General features: G+C 44.7%; 1 protein-coding gene across 1 annotated transcript in view; it reads left to right on the forward strand.

The window, feature by feature from the left end:
- Positions 1 to 1,287: 1,287 nt before the first annotated feature.
- SLC13A5 (solute carrier family 13 member 5) overlaps positions 1,288 to 19,430 on the forward strand; it is a 65,103-nt gene continuing 46,960 nt past the window's right edge. Inside the window, exon 1 of the mRNA XM_066599612.1 lies at positions 1,288 to 1,796. Coding sequence (XP_066455709.1) covers positions 1,695 to 1,796 — 102 coding nt within the window. The 5' untranslated portion in view covers positions 1,288 to 1,694. The remainder of the gene's footprint in view (positions 1,797 to 19,430) is intronic.

The raw sequence follows: 19,430 nt of genomic DNA on the forward strand, positions 1-19,430 counted from the left end.
GCGCATTAGATACAAATCTAGTTTATCAAATGAACTTACCTGGTTCAAAGTTCATTTATTTTTTAGGAGAGTGAGGGTACTTTTAGGCCTCATGCCCATGGCCGGGTCGAAGTCTCGCAGCGGAATCAGACCCGGCGGCCCCCAGAGACCCTATACTCACCTGTCCAGATCCACTGCGAGTGTCTCATCCGGCGAGCTGGCGCGCACGTGCAGTGCAGCGCATGACGCACCGGCGTTGGGCTGTGATGCAGATTCCCGTGATACTTCCGCAGTGCTCATACTGTGTAAGTATAGCGGGACGGACAGCTTCCATTGACTGCAATGGAAGCTGTCCGTGTGATTTTCCGCTCAGAATACATGCTGTGACTTTCCCCCGCGAGCGGAAAATCGCAGTTCATTTCCGCTTGTGGTCAGGGGAGAATCGTTTTACACAGCATGTCTACGGATGGACATTGCTGCGGAACTCGTGGCGGGTGTCTGACCACGAATTCCGCAATGATATTGCATCCATGTGCATTCAGCCTTACGTGGGCCGTTGGTCCCCCGAATAAGGGCGACTGTCAGCCCATGTAAAGATGGCACCTTACTGGGTACTGAGTCGCTGGTTGTTCCATTTCAGCTGACTGAAATGGAATGACTAGTCAGTGACTTCTCGCTTAGTGTTTATAGGCAGTTGTTCATCTATGAACGACCGCCTGTTTGCAGTAAATGGAGGCGATCTCCAACAACTCTATCTCCATTCGCTGAATGATTATGTGTGCAAGCATGGAAGCAATAGTCATTGGGACGACTTTCAGGTGCTTAAGCACCCAGCAGTCATCTCATCTAAAACCACCCTAAGGATACTTCTACACGTCTCGACCATTGCTCTTGTGCTTTCACGCAGGAGCGATACTTCAGTGAACGTAGGTGAAGCGCGCCAGAGAAGCATGCAGAAATTTAAGCAGATGTTGCAGAAGCAGCAACATGAAGATATAAGGCATGGATTTTCAGTTAGAGAGAGGCAACCATTCGTTAAAAGTAGTACAGGGAGACAAGCAGGTCTATAAAATATTACCAAATATTATTATATATTATTATATAATATCACAAAACTAGCAGATTTGTCTACTTCGCCCTCCTTTATCACCCTTGTTCAGTTTCAATATTGTCCAACAGATGGTGACAGAGTCCAGAGCCCATCGCTGCACTGATGCAATGATGTACTTGGAGAGCTCCCAGCATAACTTCCACCCGGAGTGAAACTTTAAAGCCACATCATTATGCAAATATTATCCGTGCGGGCTCAGGAATGTCCCAATAGTTGTCTTATGCCATTGGGCAGCATGCTGATGCAAGCACTGGGCATAGGTTCATACTTTATGCGTATCCAGCCAATGACACTCGTGAGACCTAACCATCTCATTTATCTATTGCAGTTGATACAGGCTGTTTGACAGGAAGACTTTCTCCACCCAATCGTTTTGTATAGTGAGGTTGGACTGTGACCTTGCCTTGGAAATGCAGTTTGACAGAAGATCTTTCGAAACAAACCTTGATTACCTCCCACTATCTACCTCCGCACTATATCAATGTGAGGATTCCTAGGGTGGTCACATCTTCAGAGCACTTCAAGGACACGACACCTCTGCGGAAATCCGAGAAAGTACTTGGATTCATACCTACTTTATCCGTTATATCTGCCTCTCCGTAGGATGGCACCATGTGTGAAGCATCTTCTGAGCTGCAAGCGGTTCTTTATTCTGTTTGCGACGCCTCTGTTGTTGCTACCATTACCACTTGTTATCCGTACAAAGGTGAGTAATCATTAATATGGAAAAATACCTTTATTATGCACTTATGCGTCACTGCTTCACTGCCTATGTATGACTGTATTCGTATATAAATGGAGTTTAACACAATAGGATGTTTTTGGAATGAGAAGAAACTTTTATTCTTGACCTGACAAACATTTTGATATATCGTTATGATCTAAACTCTACTTATACAACAAGTTGCTTATTCTCATGAATGCAGAATATGTACTATTGCTTGCATCAGTGGTTAAGGCTATTACTTCGGGTCCTAGACTCGAATATGACCAAGGACAACATCTGCATGGTGTTTGTATGTTCTCCCTGTATTTGTGGGTTTCCTCCAGGTACTCTGGTTTCTTCCCACACTCCAAAAATATAGGTGAATTAAAAAATTGTGAAGCCCAATGGGAACAGACCCCAAAATCACGTGATGTAAAGTGCTGTGTAATATGTATGTGCTATATGAAGAAGTGATTATTTATAAAACAAATTAGTAATGGATTAATGTTAGATTCTACATGTATAGTGATAACGGCAGGAATAATTTTAAATGTATGTCATTATTTTAATCATCACGAGTTTATTATTGTTCCAACATATTTTTTGAGATTTTATATATGCACTATATATACTCAGTATTAGTGATGAGTGAACTTTTGAAAAGTTCGTTTGGTTTGCCAAACTTTTCCAAAAAGTTTTGGTTGGTCTTGATTAGTTCGGACTGAACCAAAAGTTCACCCAAACCCCTGAAACTGGTGTATAACAGTGTCTGAGAGCCATAAAAGCAATAAATAATATCACTCTAAGAATGTTGTACAGGGTTTTAATGGCTCTTAGACAGTGTTACACACCAGTTTGCAAGACTAGTGTCCAAGGAACAAAATGAGTAGAACTGTTTTTCAGGTAGAACATTGCTAAAAGCTTAGTTTAGGTTTGAGGCAAACCAAATTCTAGCAAAGTTTGACCCGGGTTCTAGTTCGATTCACTCTGCACTACTCACTATATCACACGTTTCCATATGCAGAAAGGGAGGGGAGACTTTCTCTATGCTGTCATACCAGTTTCTAATTATCTCTACTACCCAGCACCTCTATGCATGTGTCCCTTCACAGGATATGGCTTTGAAATGCTGTTACTAATGTCCCTAATCATGGCATTACATCCCTATTAGTAAGTAATAACGTGCTGCAAGCTCAAACCCAGAGCCTGAGAGGTTTAACGGATATATGAGAAAATAAGTAATGGCTTACGTCAGAAAAACGCCTCGCATCAGCTTGAAGACGCACGCTGGCGAGCCTGATATCGCGCTCGACAGTGTGTAGGTAGCCTTAGGCTTTTCACCTGAGATTTTGTTGTGGGTCCAAATGCTAAGTTATTCCCTCCTACAAGCATCCATTGCTTCCAGAAGGAATATCTCTGACATACGGTGTCACCATAAGGTGGCATATCAATAAGAACATTGTACAGAGCTGCAGGAGATCTATCATTTGCATGAACTTTTAGCAGAAGTGAAGTCAATTAAGGATAGCTAAAACCATCATAACATCAGTAATGCAACATACTGCGTTGGGATGAAGCCAAACAGCCCGTTCCATCATTTTCAGTCCATGCCCATCCGCCACCCTCCATTACAATAATATATTCTGGGTTACTCCCTGGTAATTACAACCCTTTTTAAAATATGCACTGAATGTAGTAGATAGTAAAAGATAAGCATGCTTGTGTAATCTTTGTAGAGGAAGCCCATCAGGAAAGGGGCTTAAATATTTGCAAAGGGTATAAAAGGGTTATTCTATCCATTAACATTTATCACCTATGCACAGAATGGGTGATAAATGTTAGATCAGGGGGGATCCAACTATTTAGATCTCCACTGAACGCTAGTATATACGAATGGTGGAGAGGATGTACTGTATATGGAGCTGCAGTGGAGCATGGGTGTTCCCACAGAATACAAGTCTATGGGGCCTTTCACATGGGTGGAATGATTCCGCCAGGACGCACCGCAAGATGTGGAGCTCAGGAATTCCACACCAAAATCTACAGGTCTAACTGTAGAATTTGATGTGAAATTGCAGGCAGATTTAAAGGAACCTGTCAGCTTGATTACACTGTCTAAACTGTAGCCATCATGTAATAGAGGAGGAGGAGCTGAGCAGATTGATATATAGTTTAAAGTGGAAAGATAGAGTTTCATTGAAGGCAATGGGAGAACAGCGCGATCCTCTGCCACAGCTGTTAAAGCTGTGGCAGGGGATTCTTTACTCCCGACGGGGAGTGCTATTATCACTGAACACTCTGACAGTGCTGTCACAGTGTTCCGTGATGAGCAGATTTCCTGCTGGAGAATATTGATGTGCAGCACGAACCTATGGTGCATGTCCTATGTTTTGCAGGTACATGTGTTTGCATGCCTGTAAAACACGGACATGTGAACACACCATAGGGAACCAATGGGTTTAATAGACACATGGTTATGTGCATACGTATGTTCGTACATAAATGCGCTCGCCTGAATGAGCCCCTAGTGCCGTGATGGCGAACCTATGACACGCGTGTCAGCACTGACACGCGTAGCCATAGTCGCTGACACGCGGCCGCTCACCCCGTTAGTGAATACTGGCAGGGTCCGTGGCTCCCCTACCGGTATTCACTAACCAGCGCTACTAGATGTGATGTCAGTGTGCAGCCGGGATCCTACTCCCCCCCGTCCTCCGACGTCTCCTACCTGTTGGTTCCGCGAGAGCGTCCAGGGAAGGAGCGTCCTGCAGCACACTGATGTCACAGTATGCGCCGGAGATCATCTATGCTAGCGGCGCGCAGGGCACAGGAGGAGCGGAGCTTCCAGGAGATAAGTACGTGGGTCTCGGGGGGCACTGTCACTGCTGTGGGGCCGCTGTGGGGGTCAGTCACTGCTGGGGGCCGCTATGGGGGTCAGTCACTGCTGAGGACCTGCTGTGGTGGTGAGTCACTGCTGGGGGGGCCGCTGTGGGGGGCAGTTAATGCTGGGGGCCTCTGTGGGGGGCAGATACTGCTGGGGGGGCGCTGTGGGGGGCACTGTCGCTGCTGGGGGGCAGCTGTGGGGGGCGCTGTCGCTGCTAGGGGGCTGCTGTCGCTGCTGGGGGGAGCTGTGGGGGGGCTGTCACTGCTGGGGGGCCACTGTGGGGGTGCTGTTGCTGCTGGGGGGCCGCTGTGGGTGGTGCTGTCGCTGCAGGGGGCCGCTGTCAGGGGCAGTAAATGCTGGGGGCTGCTGTGGGGGGCAGTTACTGCTGGGAGGATGTTGTGAGGGGCGCTGTCGCTGCTGTGGGCCGCTGTGGGTGGTGTCGTCGCTGCTGGGGGCCGCTGTGGGGGGCAGTTACTACTGGGGGGCCATTGTGGGGGGGCGCTGCCGCTGCTGGGGGGCCGCTGTGGGGGGCGCTGTCGCTGCTGGGGGCCGCTGTGGGGGCACTGTCACCCCTGGGGGCTCATCATTACTGAGATAAGTGAGGGGGAGACAGCGAGATACGAGGTCCTGTGCTCTGGGTGTTTTGGATTTTTTAAATACAGTTATACATTACAATTATACATTTTTGTTATTTAAACTATAAATATCGCGAATTTATGTTTTTTTTCTTGAAGTGACACACCACCCGAGTTATGTTCGTTTTTTTGGCGAATTTTAACACACCGAGCTCAAAAGGTTGCCCATCACTGCCCCAGTGTGTAGTGGTCACACATATTTCCTCTGCCCATGTGTATAACTTTACATTTATCAGTGTTAAATCTCATTTGCTTTTTTTCTATCCAAGCCACCAACATATCCAAATCCATTTGCAATCTCTTTTTGACCTCTTTTGTGTTAATTACTTTACATAGTTTTGTATCACCTGAAAATATCGATAGTTTACTGCACAATTCTTCTACCAGGTCATTAATAAACATATTAAAAAGAATAGGGCCCAATAAGGCCTCCTGTGGTACCCCACTAGTAACGGTGACTCCCAGGACTGCGTTCTGTGGTACCCCACTAGTAACGGTGCCTCCCAGGACTGCGTTCTGTGGTACCCCACTAGTAACGGTGACTCCCAGGACTGCGTTCTGTGGTACCCCACTAGTGATGATGATCAGAGTATGTACCATATAACCACCCTCTGCTTTTTATCACTGATTCAGTTACTTACCCACTTACATGCATTCTCCTTTTATATACCAACCTTTTATGCGGCACAGTATAAAACACTTTGGAAAGGTCCAGATACACAAGATCCAATGACTCTCCATGGTCTAGTCTAGAATTTACCTCCTCTTGAAGCTGATCAGGTTGGTTTGACAGGAGTGATCTCTCATAAACCCATTCTAGTATGGAGTTATACAGCTATTTTCCTTCAGGAACTCCAGGATAGCATCTCTTAGAAACCTTTCAAATATTTTACCCAGAATGGGAGTAAGACTTACCAGCCTGTAGTTTCCGGGTTAACTTTGTGAGTCCTTTTTAAATATCACCACCACTTTGCTATGGAGGGACCTAAAGAAAAATCCGCACAGCGCTTACCTGAATCCCCGCGCTCCGGTGACTTCTTACTTACCGGCTGAAGATGGCCGCCGGGATCTTCTCCCTCGGTGGACCGCAGGGCTTCTGTGCGGTCCATTGCCGATTCCAGCCTCCTGATTGGCTGGAATCGGCACGTGACGGGGCGGAGCTACACGGAGCCGGCATCCTGCACGAGCGGCCCCATTGAGAAAAGAAGAAGACCCGGACTGCGCAAGCGCGGCTAATTTGACCATTAGACGCCGAAAATTAGGCGGGCTCCATGGAAACGAGGACGCTAGCAACGGAACAGGTAAGTGAATAACTTCTTATAACTTCTGTATGGTTCATAATTAATGCACAATGTACATTACAAAGTGCATTAATATGGCCATACAGAAGTGTATAGACCCACTTGCTGCCGCGGGACAACCCCTTTAAATATAAGGAACAAAGGTCTGTGTACTTAATTCCCTTAGATCCCAGGGGTGTATGCCATCGGGACCCGGTGATTTGTCTATGAATCTATTTAAGACTGCTCTGCACTTCTCCTGGGTTAGACTGGTGACATCTAATGCAGAGTTTACTTTATATAGTTTTACTATATTCCATTTTCTCCATAAAACTAGAATCTGCTCAGCTCCTCCTGTTCTATAACATGAGGCCTGCAGTTTGGACAGCATGTTTGACCCCACAAACTCCCTTTAAACCATTTTCAATTCCTCATCAAAATTCGCAGGTAGCCTGTGGATTTTGGTGCAGAATTTACTGTAGCTTGTTTTGCACTCTGTGAAAACAGCTGATTAAGGCTCCCTGCACACAGGCGGAAATTTTGCGGCGGGATTTCCCGCAGAATTTCCGCCCATGGAAGCTGCCATAGGATTGCATTAGAAAACGCAATCCTATGCAGACTCCAGCGATTTGTCCGCCGAAATTTCACGCAGAAAACAAAACATGGCATGCAGAGCCCCGCACAGAAATGTCACTCCCCGGCTGCTGGCTCCGCTCTGCGCACGCGCCGTCTTGTCGGCAGCCGGCACATCACAGAGATGGAGTCGCGGGAGCAGGTGAGTGCCACGCTGGTCCCTGCATGGCCTCGGGTCGGGTCCCGCTGCGAGAATTCTCACAGCGGGATCCAACCCGGCCGTCTGCAGGCGGCCTAAGAGTCATTGCCTGGGTCCCAGTGGTTGAACCTACACTAATCTGACATTTATCATTCATAGATGATAAATGGAAGAAATGTAAATGGATGAAAAAGTCCTTTTAACAGTATAAAATGGGTTGTCCCACCAAATGAAGTTATCTCCTATCTACCAGATAGGGGATAGCTTACTGATCATTGGGCATCTGACCTCTGGAACCACTACAGATCCTGAGAATGCAGGAATCAATGTAGCAGTTGTCCATTTTTAACACTACTATCCAATTTATTTCAATGGGACTGCCGGAGGTAGCCAAGTACGTGAACTGGGCTTTCTGCCTCAGTCCCATTGAAATGAACGATGAGGCAGTGCACATGCTCAACCTTTGCTCCATGTATTCAGGACCTCCATTGCCAGAATTGGTGGTCGGATCCTCGCCGATTAAATAGTTATCCCCTATCTTGTAGATAAAGGATAACTTCACTTGGTGGGACAACAACTTTAATTATAATTTATACATAAAAATGTACTTCTTTACCCAGAATCCCTTATATTTTACCATGCTGTTCACTAATAAGCCAGCATTGTTGACCTGACCTGTCACTTTAAAGGAATTGCTCAACTTTTTAAAGGAAGAACAAAATAAAAAAAGTTAGAAATTCCTTTTTCATTGTCACACAAAGATATGGATTCTTTCCTTTTAACCTTCCTAGTGCTATTCATCCCAGTTGAACTACATTGTAGAATGGCAGCTGAGTGGTTGCTTTGGGTTACACGCCATTAACTGCCCGTGATTCATTGCTAACAAGCAAGCAAACGCCATGTTGTGCAGGAATTGAAAAGTGAATGTTATGTTCTGTTCATTACTGAATAAACAGTCAGGTTTCCTTTGGCAGCTCCAGCTTACTGTGTACATAATACGGGAATAGGCTTCTCTTCAGCAAGCCTTTCAGTGAAGACGGTAGGTCATAAATTTCTTGGAAGCCATAGTTGTACAATCTTTGGCTGGGGACCGGGTATGAAGGGGGTTTTGTGGGTTTTTTTAAGCTGGAAGGCGAGAAAAAATAACGCAATCAAATAAGCAGCTGAAAAATAAGCACAAACGTATGCTACATATCAACAAATGTAACCAGGAACTAAAATTCAGTCTAAGGTCAGATTCACACAACCGTATTTACGCACGTATTTGTGCACGCAATACACAGTGAATACAACCTATTGATTGCAATGGGTTCATTCGCAAGAGCAGATTTTGCGCGCGCAATTCCGACAAGCAAAACAATATGCAGCACGTTCTATTTTTCTGCGCAGTTTTGCAGGGAAATAGAACATACAAAACTTAATAGGCTAATTAGCCACTTCAAGGTACAAAGCATAGCTGCATGTTCTTTTGTGTGAGCAAATGTGCGCAATTTGTGCACACAAAAAGTACAGTAAATCCGGCTTTACATGAGCGTATGCATATTGGTGTGAACATGAGCGCCACGTATTTACGTAACGAATAGAGATGAGCGAACGTGCTCGGCCACGCCCCTTTTTCGCCCGAATACCGCGATTTCCGAGTACTTCCGTACTCGGGCGAAAAAATTCGGGGGGCGCCGTGGCGGCACGGGGGGTAGCAGTGGGGAGTGGGGGGGAGAGGGAGAGAGAGAGGGCTCCCCCCTGTTCCCCGCTGCTACCCCCCGCACCGCCACGCCTCTCCCCGCCCCCCGGCGCCCCCCGAATCTTTTCACCCGAGTACTGAAGTACTCGAAAATGGCGGTACTCGGGTGCGTAAGTACTCGAAACGAGTACGTTCGCTCATCTCTAGTAACGAACATTGATTTTTTTTTCGTGCACATTGGTGTATATTTTGCTGTTTTTTTGCATGCACAATAAAATACGCAGCGATGTGCCAGCCATTGTGATGACTAATTAGTCTAATGAGTTCACGATGTGTTCTTTTCTTGTGCAATTATGCAGAGCATCACGCATCTCCTAACATATTTTGCACGCATTTGCACTTCCCCATTAACCTCTATGGGGACTTTTGGTGCGCACATGTGCAGGAAAATACAGCGTGTGAACAAAGCTATTGAAATCAATGGGTTCTATTCACAGCATATGGCGCACACAAATGCATATCCTTGTGTGAATCCAGCCTAAGACTAATTGCATACAGAGGCAAATACTAATCAAATTAAGATGAAATACTGATGTGTAAGGAACTGTGCGGCTATAAAGAGGGCCCTGTGTGGCCAGCAATGTTCTGGAGGCCACTGTGTGGCTGGCACTGTTATGGGGACCAATGATTGTCTGGCACTGTTATGGGGACCAATGATTGTCTGGCACTGTTATGGGGACCAATGATTGTCTGGCACTAATAGATAAGGGCACTGTGTGCTTGGATTTATTCTGATGGCACTATGTTGGTGGCACCATTGGGGTCACTGTGTAACGGACATTAATACAGACTCTGTTATGGAGGGAATTATGTGTCCAGTGTTGTTATAGAAGGGACTGCATGGCTTGCCCTATGTGGGGCATTGTCATTTGAGGCACTAAAAGGGGGAGCTGTCTGGCTGCACTGTTATGGAGGCATTGTTTAGCTGGCACTATTGTGGAAGGCACTTTGTCACTCGCACTATTTGGGGCCCTGTGTGGCTGGCACTGAGAGCTATGTGAAGAATTACAGGGAGTACTGTGTCGTTGGCATTATTATAGGGCACTGAATAGCTAGCACTAATGGGGGTGCACTGTGAGGCTGACACTGTTATGGAGGATCACTGTGTGGTTAGCACTGTTATAAAGAGTTATTCTATATCAAGTGGTCTAATGCTCCCCACCTTCATATCTCAGATTTTGTTCAAATTTTGTGTATTACACACCTGGTATTATTGTACCACTTCTGGACCGGGGCCGGCATCTGCTCCTGCAGTGTGTGGCCGGCGGCTCACAGAGTCTCTCTCGCCGAGCCTGTGGGCTCCCTGCATCGGGCTGAAAGTCACATCGCCTAGAAGACAGCGAGGGGGGCTCTTGTGGGGCAGCCGCGGCGGGGCAGGAGAAGGCGCTTCATACTCAGGGGGGCCTGCTCTATGCGCTTTTCAGCTACTTTTAGTGGCCTTCCAGGACCCCCTGTCCCCTGTCAATCTTGGCTCCTCCAGGACTTCCTGGTGGCATCAAGATACAATAATACCCACACACTCATGGTATCAAAAGAAATTTCCCAAAGTTTTCTAAAACCACTTGACATGGAATGACACAAAAGGCACTCTTGGGCCCTACATTTCATTTCATTGAATAGGACTGAGCTGAATGAACATGACATCACTGGCCTGAAAAGGCTTTTTCAAATATCTAGTCGACGGTAGTACCAGGTGGTGGACTCCAACGATCGCACATTGATAACCCCATTAAAGGGGTTTTCTGGGATTTTATTTGATAGGCCTGTTGATAGGCCATCAATATTAAATTAATGGGGTCTTGTCAATCAACTGTTTAAAAATGGCCATATACTCGGACAATTGCTGCAGCCTATTCATAGTTGACATTGCTCCGTATATCTGCATTCTGCATATTAGTAAAAGCTATGCTGGCTTTGAGGCATCACGTAGGATGACCCCGAATGCAGAGCATATGTTGAGAATCTTGGAGGGTAAGGTAGACGCTTGTTATGGCGGTACTTACCAGGCTCCCTCCCAGAGGGACACACATAGCCTCGGCCAGGGCAGTGCTGGGCCTCTACCGGACACCCCTAGGGGAGGGATGGCCAATAAACATGCAAACGGGCATTGAAGTTGTCACGCTGACGCCACTGTTCCATTACCCAGCAGAATGTCCCTTGGCGGTAAATAAATGAGCCAGAGACTTATGTAACATACTGTACCTCAGGTCCCTGGGAACGGTCAGGGCCTGGCAAAACTTTACTTGATATCAACTACAAGGCACAATTATACAAGATGGCCGTGCAGGCAAAACAGTAGACTTAATGTCCGGAAGGAAAACACAGGATGACATGGGTCCTACAGGCCAAATTATCTGACAGGCACTGCTTCTGGCCGAGAAAAATCTCCAGAGGAGGATAAGGGTAGGGACACTCCACAGACACTCTTGATTATAGTACCTCTGCACGGTGATCTCAACCATGTTTCTCTGCTCTCACGCTAACGCTCTCTCCTCCGCAGTTACTGGCATATGGATCCTCCTCTTCCATTCTTCACCACATGAGGGTTGATGGTACCCACATGTGGCTGGCACTCTTACTCAGGAACCCCAAAAAATCTCGAACTAACTGCCTACCACACCCAAAATACTCATATTTATAAGCTCACTCATATCATATGACAAGACAGAAATTGATACATGTGCAAGCATCTCCCAGTCTCATGCAAACATTTAACTCTTTATTTCCTGCAGCTGTGCAATATACATAACAAAATGACTAGACAACTTTGCATAGCCATCTATAGAAGACATGACATGTATGACATTTATGGAGGGGCCAGCAACATAGACTTCTAGCCACTACAGCTTTCTTTTTTACTGGCACGTACTTGTAATCAGGATTGCCGGGGTCCTCCACAATTACAACCAAATTGTATTAGAAGATGTCCGGACAGTAAAACCTACAAACACATTTGGCAGTCCTACGCTGCTAGTTTGGTTCCAACTTATGTTAGGTGTGACATGTCACAATATGGTCCCATTATGCTAAATAATTCAGCAAAACAGGTAGCTGTCAGTAAAGATTAGGAGTAGTAATAAAATGGTAAATGAAAGCGCTTCTAATTTAGGATTTATCTACCTGCTGACTAATATACAAGGTAGAAAATCACTCAACTGATGAAGTTACAAGAACTTTACACTAATTACATGAATGAAAAGAAATGAGTCAGATAGGAGTTCATGCACGAAGGGTTCATCTAGTTAATGGATTTAGCTTAAAGTTGCCTAGGCCATGAAATACGTGTGGCATTCCTATACTCAACATAAACCCCACCTGATCCAGTAAACTTGTTAAGGTTTACAATTAGAGATGAGCGAGTGCACTTGTCAAGGCAAACTACTCGAGCGAGTAGTGCCCTATGCGAGTATCTACCCGCTCGTCTCAAAAGATTCGGGTGCCGGCGGGGGAGAGCAGTGAGTTGCGGGAGTGAGCAGGGGGGAGCGGGGGGAGAGAGTGAGAGAGAGATCTCCCCCCCCCCCCGTTCCTCCCCGCTCTCCCCCGCCGCTCCCCGCCCCCCGCCGGCACCCGAATATTTGAGACGAGCAGGCAGGTACTAGCATAAGGCACTACTCGAGTAGTTTGCCTTAGCGAGTACGCTCGCTCATCTCTATTTACAATGCTTTTAAATATGCAACAGAAAGCATATACCTCATGCTATACTTTTGTTCTGTTATTATGGGAGTTATAAGGATTGTCTGGAACTACCGTAGAAAAAAAGTTTTTTTTCATTTAAAGAGGTTTTCCCATCATTTTTTATTGAGCCATTGTATTACAAATGTGTTACAATATGCTCATCTGAAAGTGGCCTAAGGCTGGAACCTGGATGGCACCATAAGAGTGAATATGTGAGACGGAGACCTCTTTGTTTGGCTTTGGCAAGTATTTCTATCTAATGTAACAGGATGATGGGGCCAGAAAATATGAAATGGAGACTAAACAGGTCTCTGTTTCACATATTCACCCCTACCGTGCTATCTAGGTTGCTCCCTGGCTGCCATCCACATGGAGTTTGCTACATAGAAGATGGGAACCATGACACAACCGGTGTTGGATTCACATAAACGTAATCTGAAAACTTGCCTACCATTGTTATTGTTTCTCTTAATCCTCTTTCATCTTTTTGGGATGTAGCATCTGAACGTGCCTAACAAGATGCATCAAATGTTTTCTTTGTGCCTTTTGGATATTGTTTCAAAAATGGTGCCAGAATTTGGTCCTACATCAACATCTTATACAATCTCGGAACGCGTATAGGCAAAAGAAATATTATTTGACAGATACAAATCCAGTCTGTCTGGTCATTGGTTCTCCTAATAGGAGATGTCAGGAGGCTGCCTGCCAAGCCCCATAGATATTATAGATACAAAATTAGCAGGCTGTCCCAACAATAAGCAGAAATACAGAAATCCTAATGTCATTGTGTGAAGTTGGCAGTTTTAGAATCAAGAAAATTACCAGCTAATTATATACTAAATTGTCAGGATTTTACATTTGTCATTTAATGTAATGTCATGCTTGGAGTTCGCAGAGTAAAAGTTGTGTACCCACCTGATTCTTATTGTGATTCTTGTCATCTAGAATCCTACAGTAAGAGAACCAGGCTATGTAGAATGTCCTTTCATAGTTTTTGGAAATGTTTCAAAACCCTAATAAATACGCTTTATGTATCTGCCCCATGAAAGCCCTAGAATAACCTATGCGGTTTGGGACAGAAGTACACACAGGTCTCAGTTACTTTTCTCTCAGTATGATAGGTTACGCACTGAATCGTGAAGCACCTCAGATGCACTTTTCACTTGAAGGGATCACACATGCTTTCATTTCTAGTCTTAGCGACAGTTATGTTCTGCATTGGCCAAAGAGAACATTTTTAGGCACAGTTAATCCATTTGAGCAGAGTTGTATTCCCTCATGGAGTATATGGATAAAGAAGGACTGTTCTTTCTCTATTCTACAAATAGTGTTACCTTTATTAGCCTGTCTTACTTAGAATTATTTAAATAGGTGTATATATCTATGTATATAGTACAATATCCCTTAGGGCCCTTTTTACACAAGCGTATCTTGGCCCACCGTTTTTACGGTCGTCCGATATACGCTTTGATCTGATGCATTGGATTCCAATGCATCAGATCACATGGCCGTATTCCCGCAACATAAAAGTGTCTGGCCGGGCCAATATAGTGCCAGGCGCGTTTACATCGGGCTCACAAGATAGTCCTGATACTATCTTTTGGGCTAGGATACGTCGGCCGCTGCATGGGCTTCTATGGGAGCCAATGACAGCGGCCAGAGAAGGGAGGTGGGAGGGAGTTTAGCAGTATGACTGCTAAGCTCCCTTTTTCTTCTCTCCTCCTCTCCAGGTGATTGCAATGGGAGGGGGCGGGATGGGGGCAGAGCTAAGCGCCGCCTTGTCCTGCCTCCTCCTATTGCTGGCTGCTGACAAGGGGTGGGGAGGAGGCGTGAGCTTAGCTCCACCATGCCCCACCCATTGCAAATAGCCAGAGAGGAGGTCAGCGGCGAGGGGGAGGGAATGGGGAACGGCAAGGTGGCCTTGATGTATATGCACCGAGGCCCATGCCGTCTGAATCGGCATACAAACGTTAGATTTGTGTGCCCATTCACAAGTTTTTATGTTTCAAATGGTAGCATATATCAGCCAGCCGTGAAATCGGCGGCCGATATACGTTCGTGTGAAAGAGCCCATAAGCATGTTTTGCATTGTTTTAAAAAAGCAACTCAATTTTTGTAAAGTTTCACAAGTTTTTATTTTAAATGACTAACTTTTTACTGGGCAACGAGACTCTATATAAAGCTCTGCTGCTAAGCCACTATGCAACCAAACCTCTCATATGAAAAGAAAAATGTAAGACATTAAGAAATACTGCCACAGGGCATTGACAGGGTGGAGTTCCGATTAGATAAAAACTACCCCCCTCTCTGTTGCTGGTGTCACGCAAGAGCTAGTTGGAAAAAAAAAAGACAATTTGATAATACAGAATATAATAGATTATGGATTACATTCCAAAATGTTGCACAAAAAGGATACATGTTGAATCTACATAGATAGTGCATAGAAGTGCACTGGCAGCTGTAAGTCTTGGTGTAAGTAGATAACCTACTTTAAACTGCCCCTACTGTATTAAGAGAAAATTAAAATACTGGAGAGGGACCAACAATTCATGTGTGCTGCCAGCAGGGCACTAGATTAATAGCTGGCAGAGAGAGCCTACCTTCTCTGTTCAAAGAGATGTTAAGTCACAAGGTCTTAGTACACACCACAATGGGTTCGAAGCCAGAAACTAATTCTACCGCAATCATAAAAATGTAATGCTAGAGTAAATATGATCTTAAAGCAAAATCCTTAAAGTGAATTCATAATTTTTAAAAAATGACATTATTTAAATAATGTTTTATTAAAAACATTTTTTTTTTATTTTGTAACAAACCTTACTGGCTGCTAACACAATACATTGACATTTCGTGTAGATCAGCTTTCAGCTTTTCTGTATAGACTGGGAGAAAACAAGCAGAGTCATTTTATTATCATTAGAAAGTAGAGGATCTACATACAGTTTTGTTGTACAGTTGAAGTCCTAGAAAAGGCAAGATGTCCACATGCTACATTATAAGCACAGATAAGACTCTGTATGCATATCTCCTGCCACTCCATGGGAAGGGGTTGTACTTAATCACTTAAATGAGTTGTCCAGGTAGTTTATGAAATGTCAAGTTTTTACCGATCCACTAGATGGGTGAAAACTGATAGATCAGTTGGGAATAGGCCTCTGGTCCTAGTAGCTCCATTTATCTCAATGGTGCAGACAGACATGTTGTGGCATACCAGTCACTAGAGACAAAGTCTTCAGGAAGATCAGGTTTATTCACAGCTGACTGGGAGCAATAACACCTCTAGCACAAATCAAGATAATGCTCCCAGAATGGGAGGCCACTCTGTTTATACATATACAGTCTTCATTATACCTCAACTCCTCATCCCAATTGGATGATTAACATTTGTTGATTAATGCTATTGGATACATTCATACATGCAGACGTGGTCTTTTACTTTTGACCTTTACACCATCAGCAACTGACATTCAGGATAAAACAAGTCTTGTATGGTCAGAGTTCATTTATGGCCCCTCAGTAACTGTGTGACTACCCCCCACCCTGGGAATGTGGCCGCCATGGGATGTATAAACTGAGAATGTATTAATATAGCAAAACAGGGGGCCTTTAATTATCATTTGTCTCCTTTAGATAACTGAGCATTATGCTTGGCTATTTTAGTCTGCCCCATTGAAATGAATGGAGCGGCAGGGCGCATGCATGGCAGTAGCTCCATTCAGTTCAATGGAGCAGAGAGAGATAGTTGAGGATACGACTCAGCTACTTCCTTCAGTCCTACTGAAATGAGTGGAGTGAAATCGCTCCATTTAGTTCAATGGGGCTGACGAAAATAGGAGTAAATAGCTCTTGTCTATCTGTGTGCGCTACTGAGATAAATAGAGCTGTTGCAATGCATGTGTGACCAGCGTGCCATTCGCAACTACATTAAAGAAATGGGAGAAGGCATTCTGAACTATGAAATAGGGGGGACATGCGTAACCCATTCTCGGGTTCAGTGGGGATCCCAGCAGTTGGACCCCCATGAATCGACCAGTTTTCACCCATCTAGTGGATGGGTAAAAAACCTAAAATTGAATATACTAACTGGACAGCCCCCTTTAATGGAGTGCTATTTCTCTGTCAGTTGACTCCCATTCATTTTAGTATTGAGTGTTTATAATTACAAAATTGGAAATAGCCAGTATCATAAAATAAAAAAAATTTGAATACAGGAGCTTTACAATTTTTTTTCTAATTAAGATAGATAGACAAACAGACAGAAAGACATATAACCACAGCATAATAGCGTTATGTATATTTTAAGAATCCAACTGCCAACATTTATCACTCATCAACCCACTCTACTGTTTCTACCCTTCCATAGAGTTATATGAAGAAGCAGTGCTCATACCACCACTGCATACAACTCCTAACTACCACAGCTGTCTTGGTTAAAGCAATGGTTAATTGGGGTCCACTGCACTAATCAGTTGAAATCCCAACACTCCGACCCTCCCTTAGTCTAATATTTATTACCCATGGATGATGATAAATGTGAATGGCTAACATACACCCAAAGTTTTCCTTAAGGGGGTTGTACCAAAAACGACTTTTATCACCTATCCACAGGCTAGGTGATAAAAGTTTGAGCAGTGGGCTTCTCACTGCTGATACCCTCACTGATTCCGAGAATGGGGGTCTCTTGTCCCCTTTCTACACCAGCCGCAATGAGGAGATTGAATAAAGTGGTGGTCACGCATGTGTAGTCCTGCTCCGTTCATTTTCAATGGGATCACCCCTCCATTCAATCTGTCATTACTACAGGTATAACGATCAGATGCAGGTTCAGAGCCTCTTATTGTGACCAGTGCTGGCCGGTAGCATGGTCAGGGGAAGCCAGAGGTCGGTATACAGGTAGTATCGGTTGCGGGAAAAGGAGTAGGCAGGTAGCGGAATCGGGGGAAGCCAGAGGTCAGTGCAAAGATAGTAGCAATTGTACAAGGAGAAGCAGGTAGGTAGAGAAGCTTGACTCCGGGATAGGAGCACAATAATCATGCAAGGAGGAAGGGCCAGGTTTTTATAGGAAGTCCAATTAAGGAACAGGGTGGAGCCAGTCGGGAAACAGGAGCAGAAGCAAGGGACAAGAACAAGGTTATGCAGAGAACTGTATAGCTCAACATACAGGGCCACCACCTGTAGCACAGGAGCTTCTGGGTTCAAGTCCCAACAACAGGTGAGTGCTGCAATCCTGCAATGATGAGAAGAGGGAGATTTAGAACCCCAATTCTTGGGATTGGTGGGAGTGTCAGTAGTGAGACTTCCACCAATCAAACCTTTATTACCTATCCTGTGGTTTGAAGATAAAAGTTCATAAAAGTAATCTTTGTTGCAACCCCTTAAAACCTGTTAATGGAATACATTGTTCTGCCATGCCTACTTGAGAGATTAGCTCTGATGTCCTCACCTGTGGTGATATTTGTTCAGTCAACTGATGACACAACCTCTTTCATCAGAATTATTACATTTCATTGGACTTATTTACTTAATAGATACATAAGACTATAGCAAAATATTTGCTTTAAGTTTAATCTGACTGTACCTAGCACATCTAGAGTAGAAAGATGAATGCTATGTGTTTAACACTTCATAAGCTGGTGAACATAATCAAGTATGCAGTTTCATGTTAAGGCCAAATACTGTATATTAAGGCACATCTGTAGAGTCTTCGATGATCCCCTAACTGAAGGCGAGGCTGGGGAGACTGTAAAGGGATATATAATTTGAAATTATATATGATTTTATTTACTATTTTTATGCTTTCTCACACCTAAGTGCCACTAAAAACAGTACACATGGATGTTGTCTATCCTAAGCCCTCTCAAAAAGGAGAAGGACCTTCAAAAACGTATTCTTCGATCCTCTGCAACAATAGGTCAGAGTTCAATAGCCTCCCTTCACTTAGACTTGCTCGCCTGCCTATCGCAGTATAAACCTGCCTGTATGAGGCATCCTCCCCTTGAGGAGGATGCCTGAGTATTTTGGTCTATTTGATCTGCTTAAGGTGCGCTTTCACATTTGTCCTGATTCTCCAAATTTTGACATTTGGCTTATCCTGACTCCTGTCTCCACACGTGACCTTGGTTTGTGATACTAAACACGCTTCTGTCCATTGCCTGCCCTGACCTTTTTTGCTAAACCTGTTCTCTGTGACCTACCCTCTGGCTTGTTCCTTGTACTGAAGTTTTCTGCCTGCCATAACCTGGACTGTCTGACTATGGTCCTGTTCATACCCTCAGGTACCATGCCTAAGTCTATAATAGCAACAACTGCCACAAAACTGGGACCACTTCTTGTGTATTGACCTGGGGACCCACAGTGAACCACATCCTGATGGGTGGGGTTAAAGGGTGAAGAACGAGGTTCCTCAGCTGTTGCCTCAGGATTTGTCTCAAAGCCAAAACAGTCTATCGTTCGGTGGATTCACATCCACTGTGTTTGACAAATATGTTGTCATACAGGTGACCTGAGATGTACTATAGCTCCATCAAAAACGTAGAAGTCACAGAGGCAGTGGAATACCGAGAAAGACTTTTTTGGAAATATTCACTGAATGTATTCCTGGATGGTAGACTGGAGGTGCTGCTGCTTAGCTCTCTTGCTCCTACTTT

The sequence above is a fragment of the Eleutherodactylus coqui genome, chromosome 4 (assembly GCF_035609145.1).
Source record: "Eleutherodactylus coqui strain aEleCoq1 chromosome 4, aEleCoq1.hap1, whole genome shotgun sequence".
Lineage (NCBI taxonomy): Eukaryota > Metazoa > Chordata > Amphibia > Anura > Eleutherodactylidae > Eleutherodactylus > Eleutherodactylus coqui.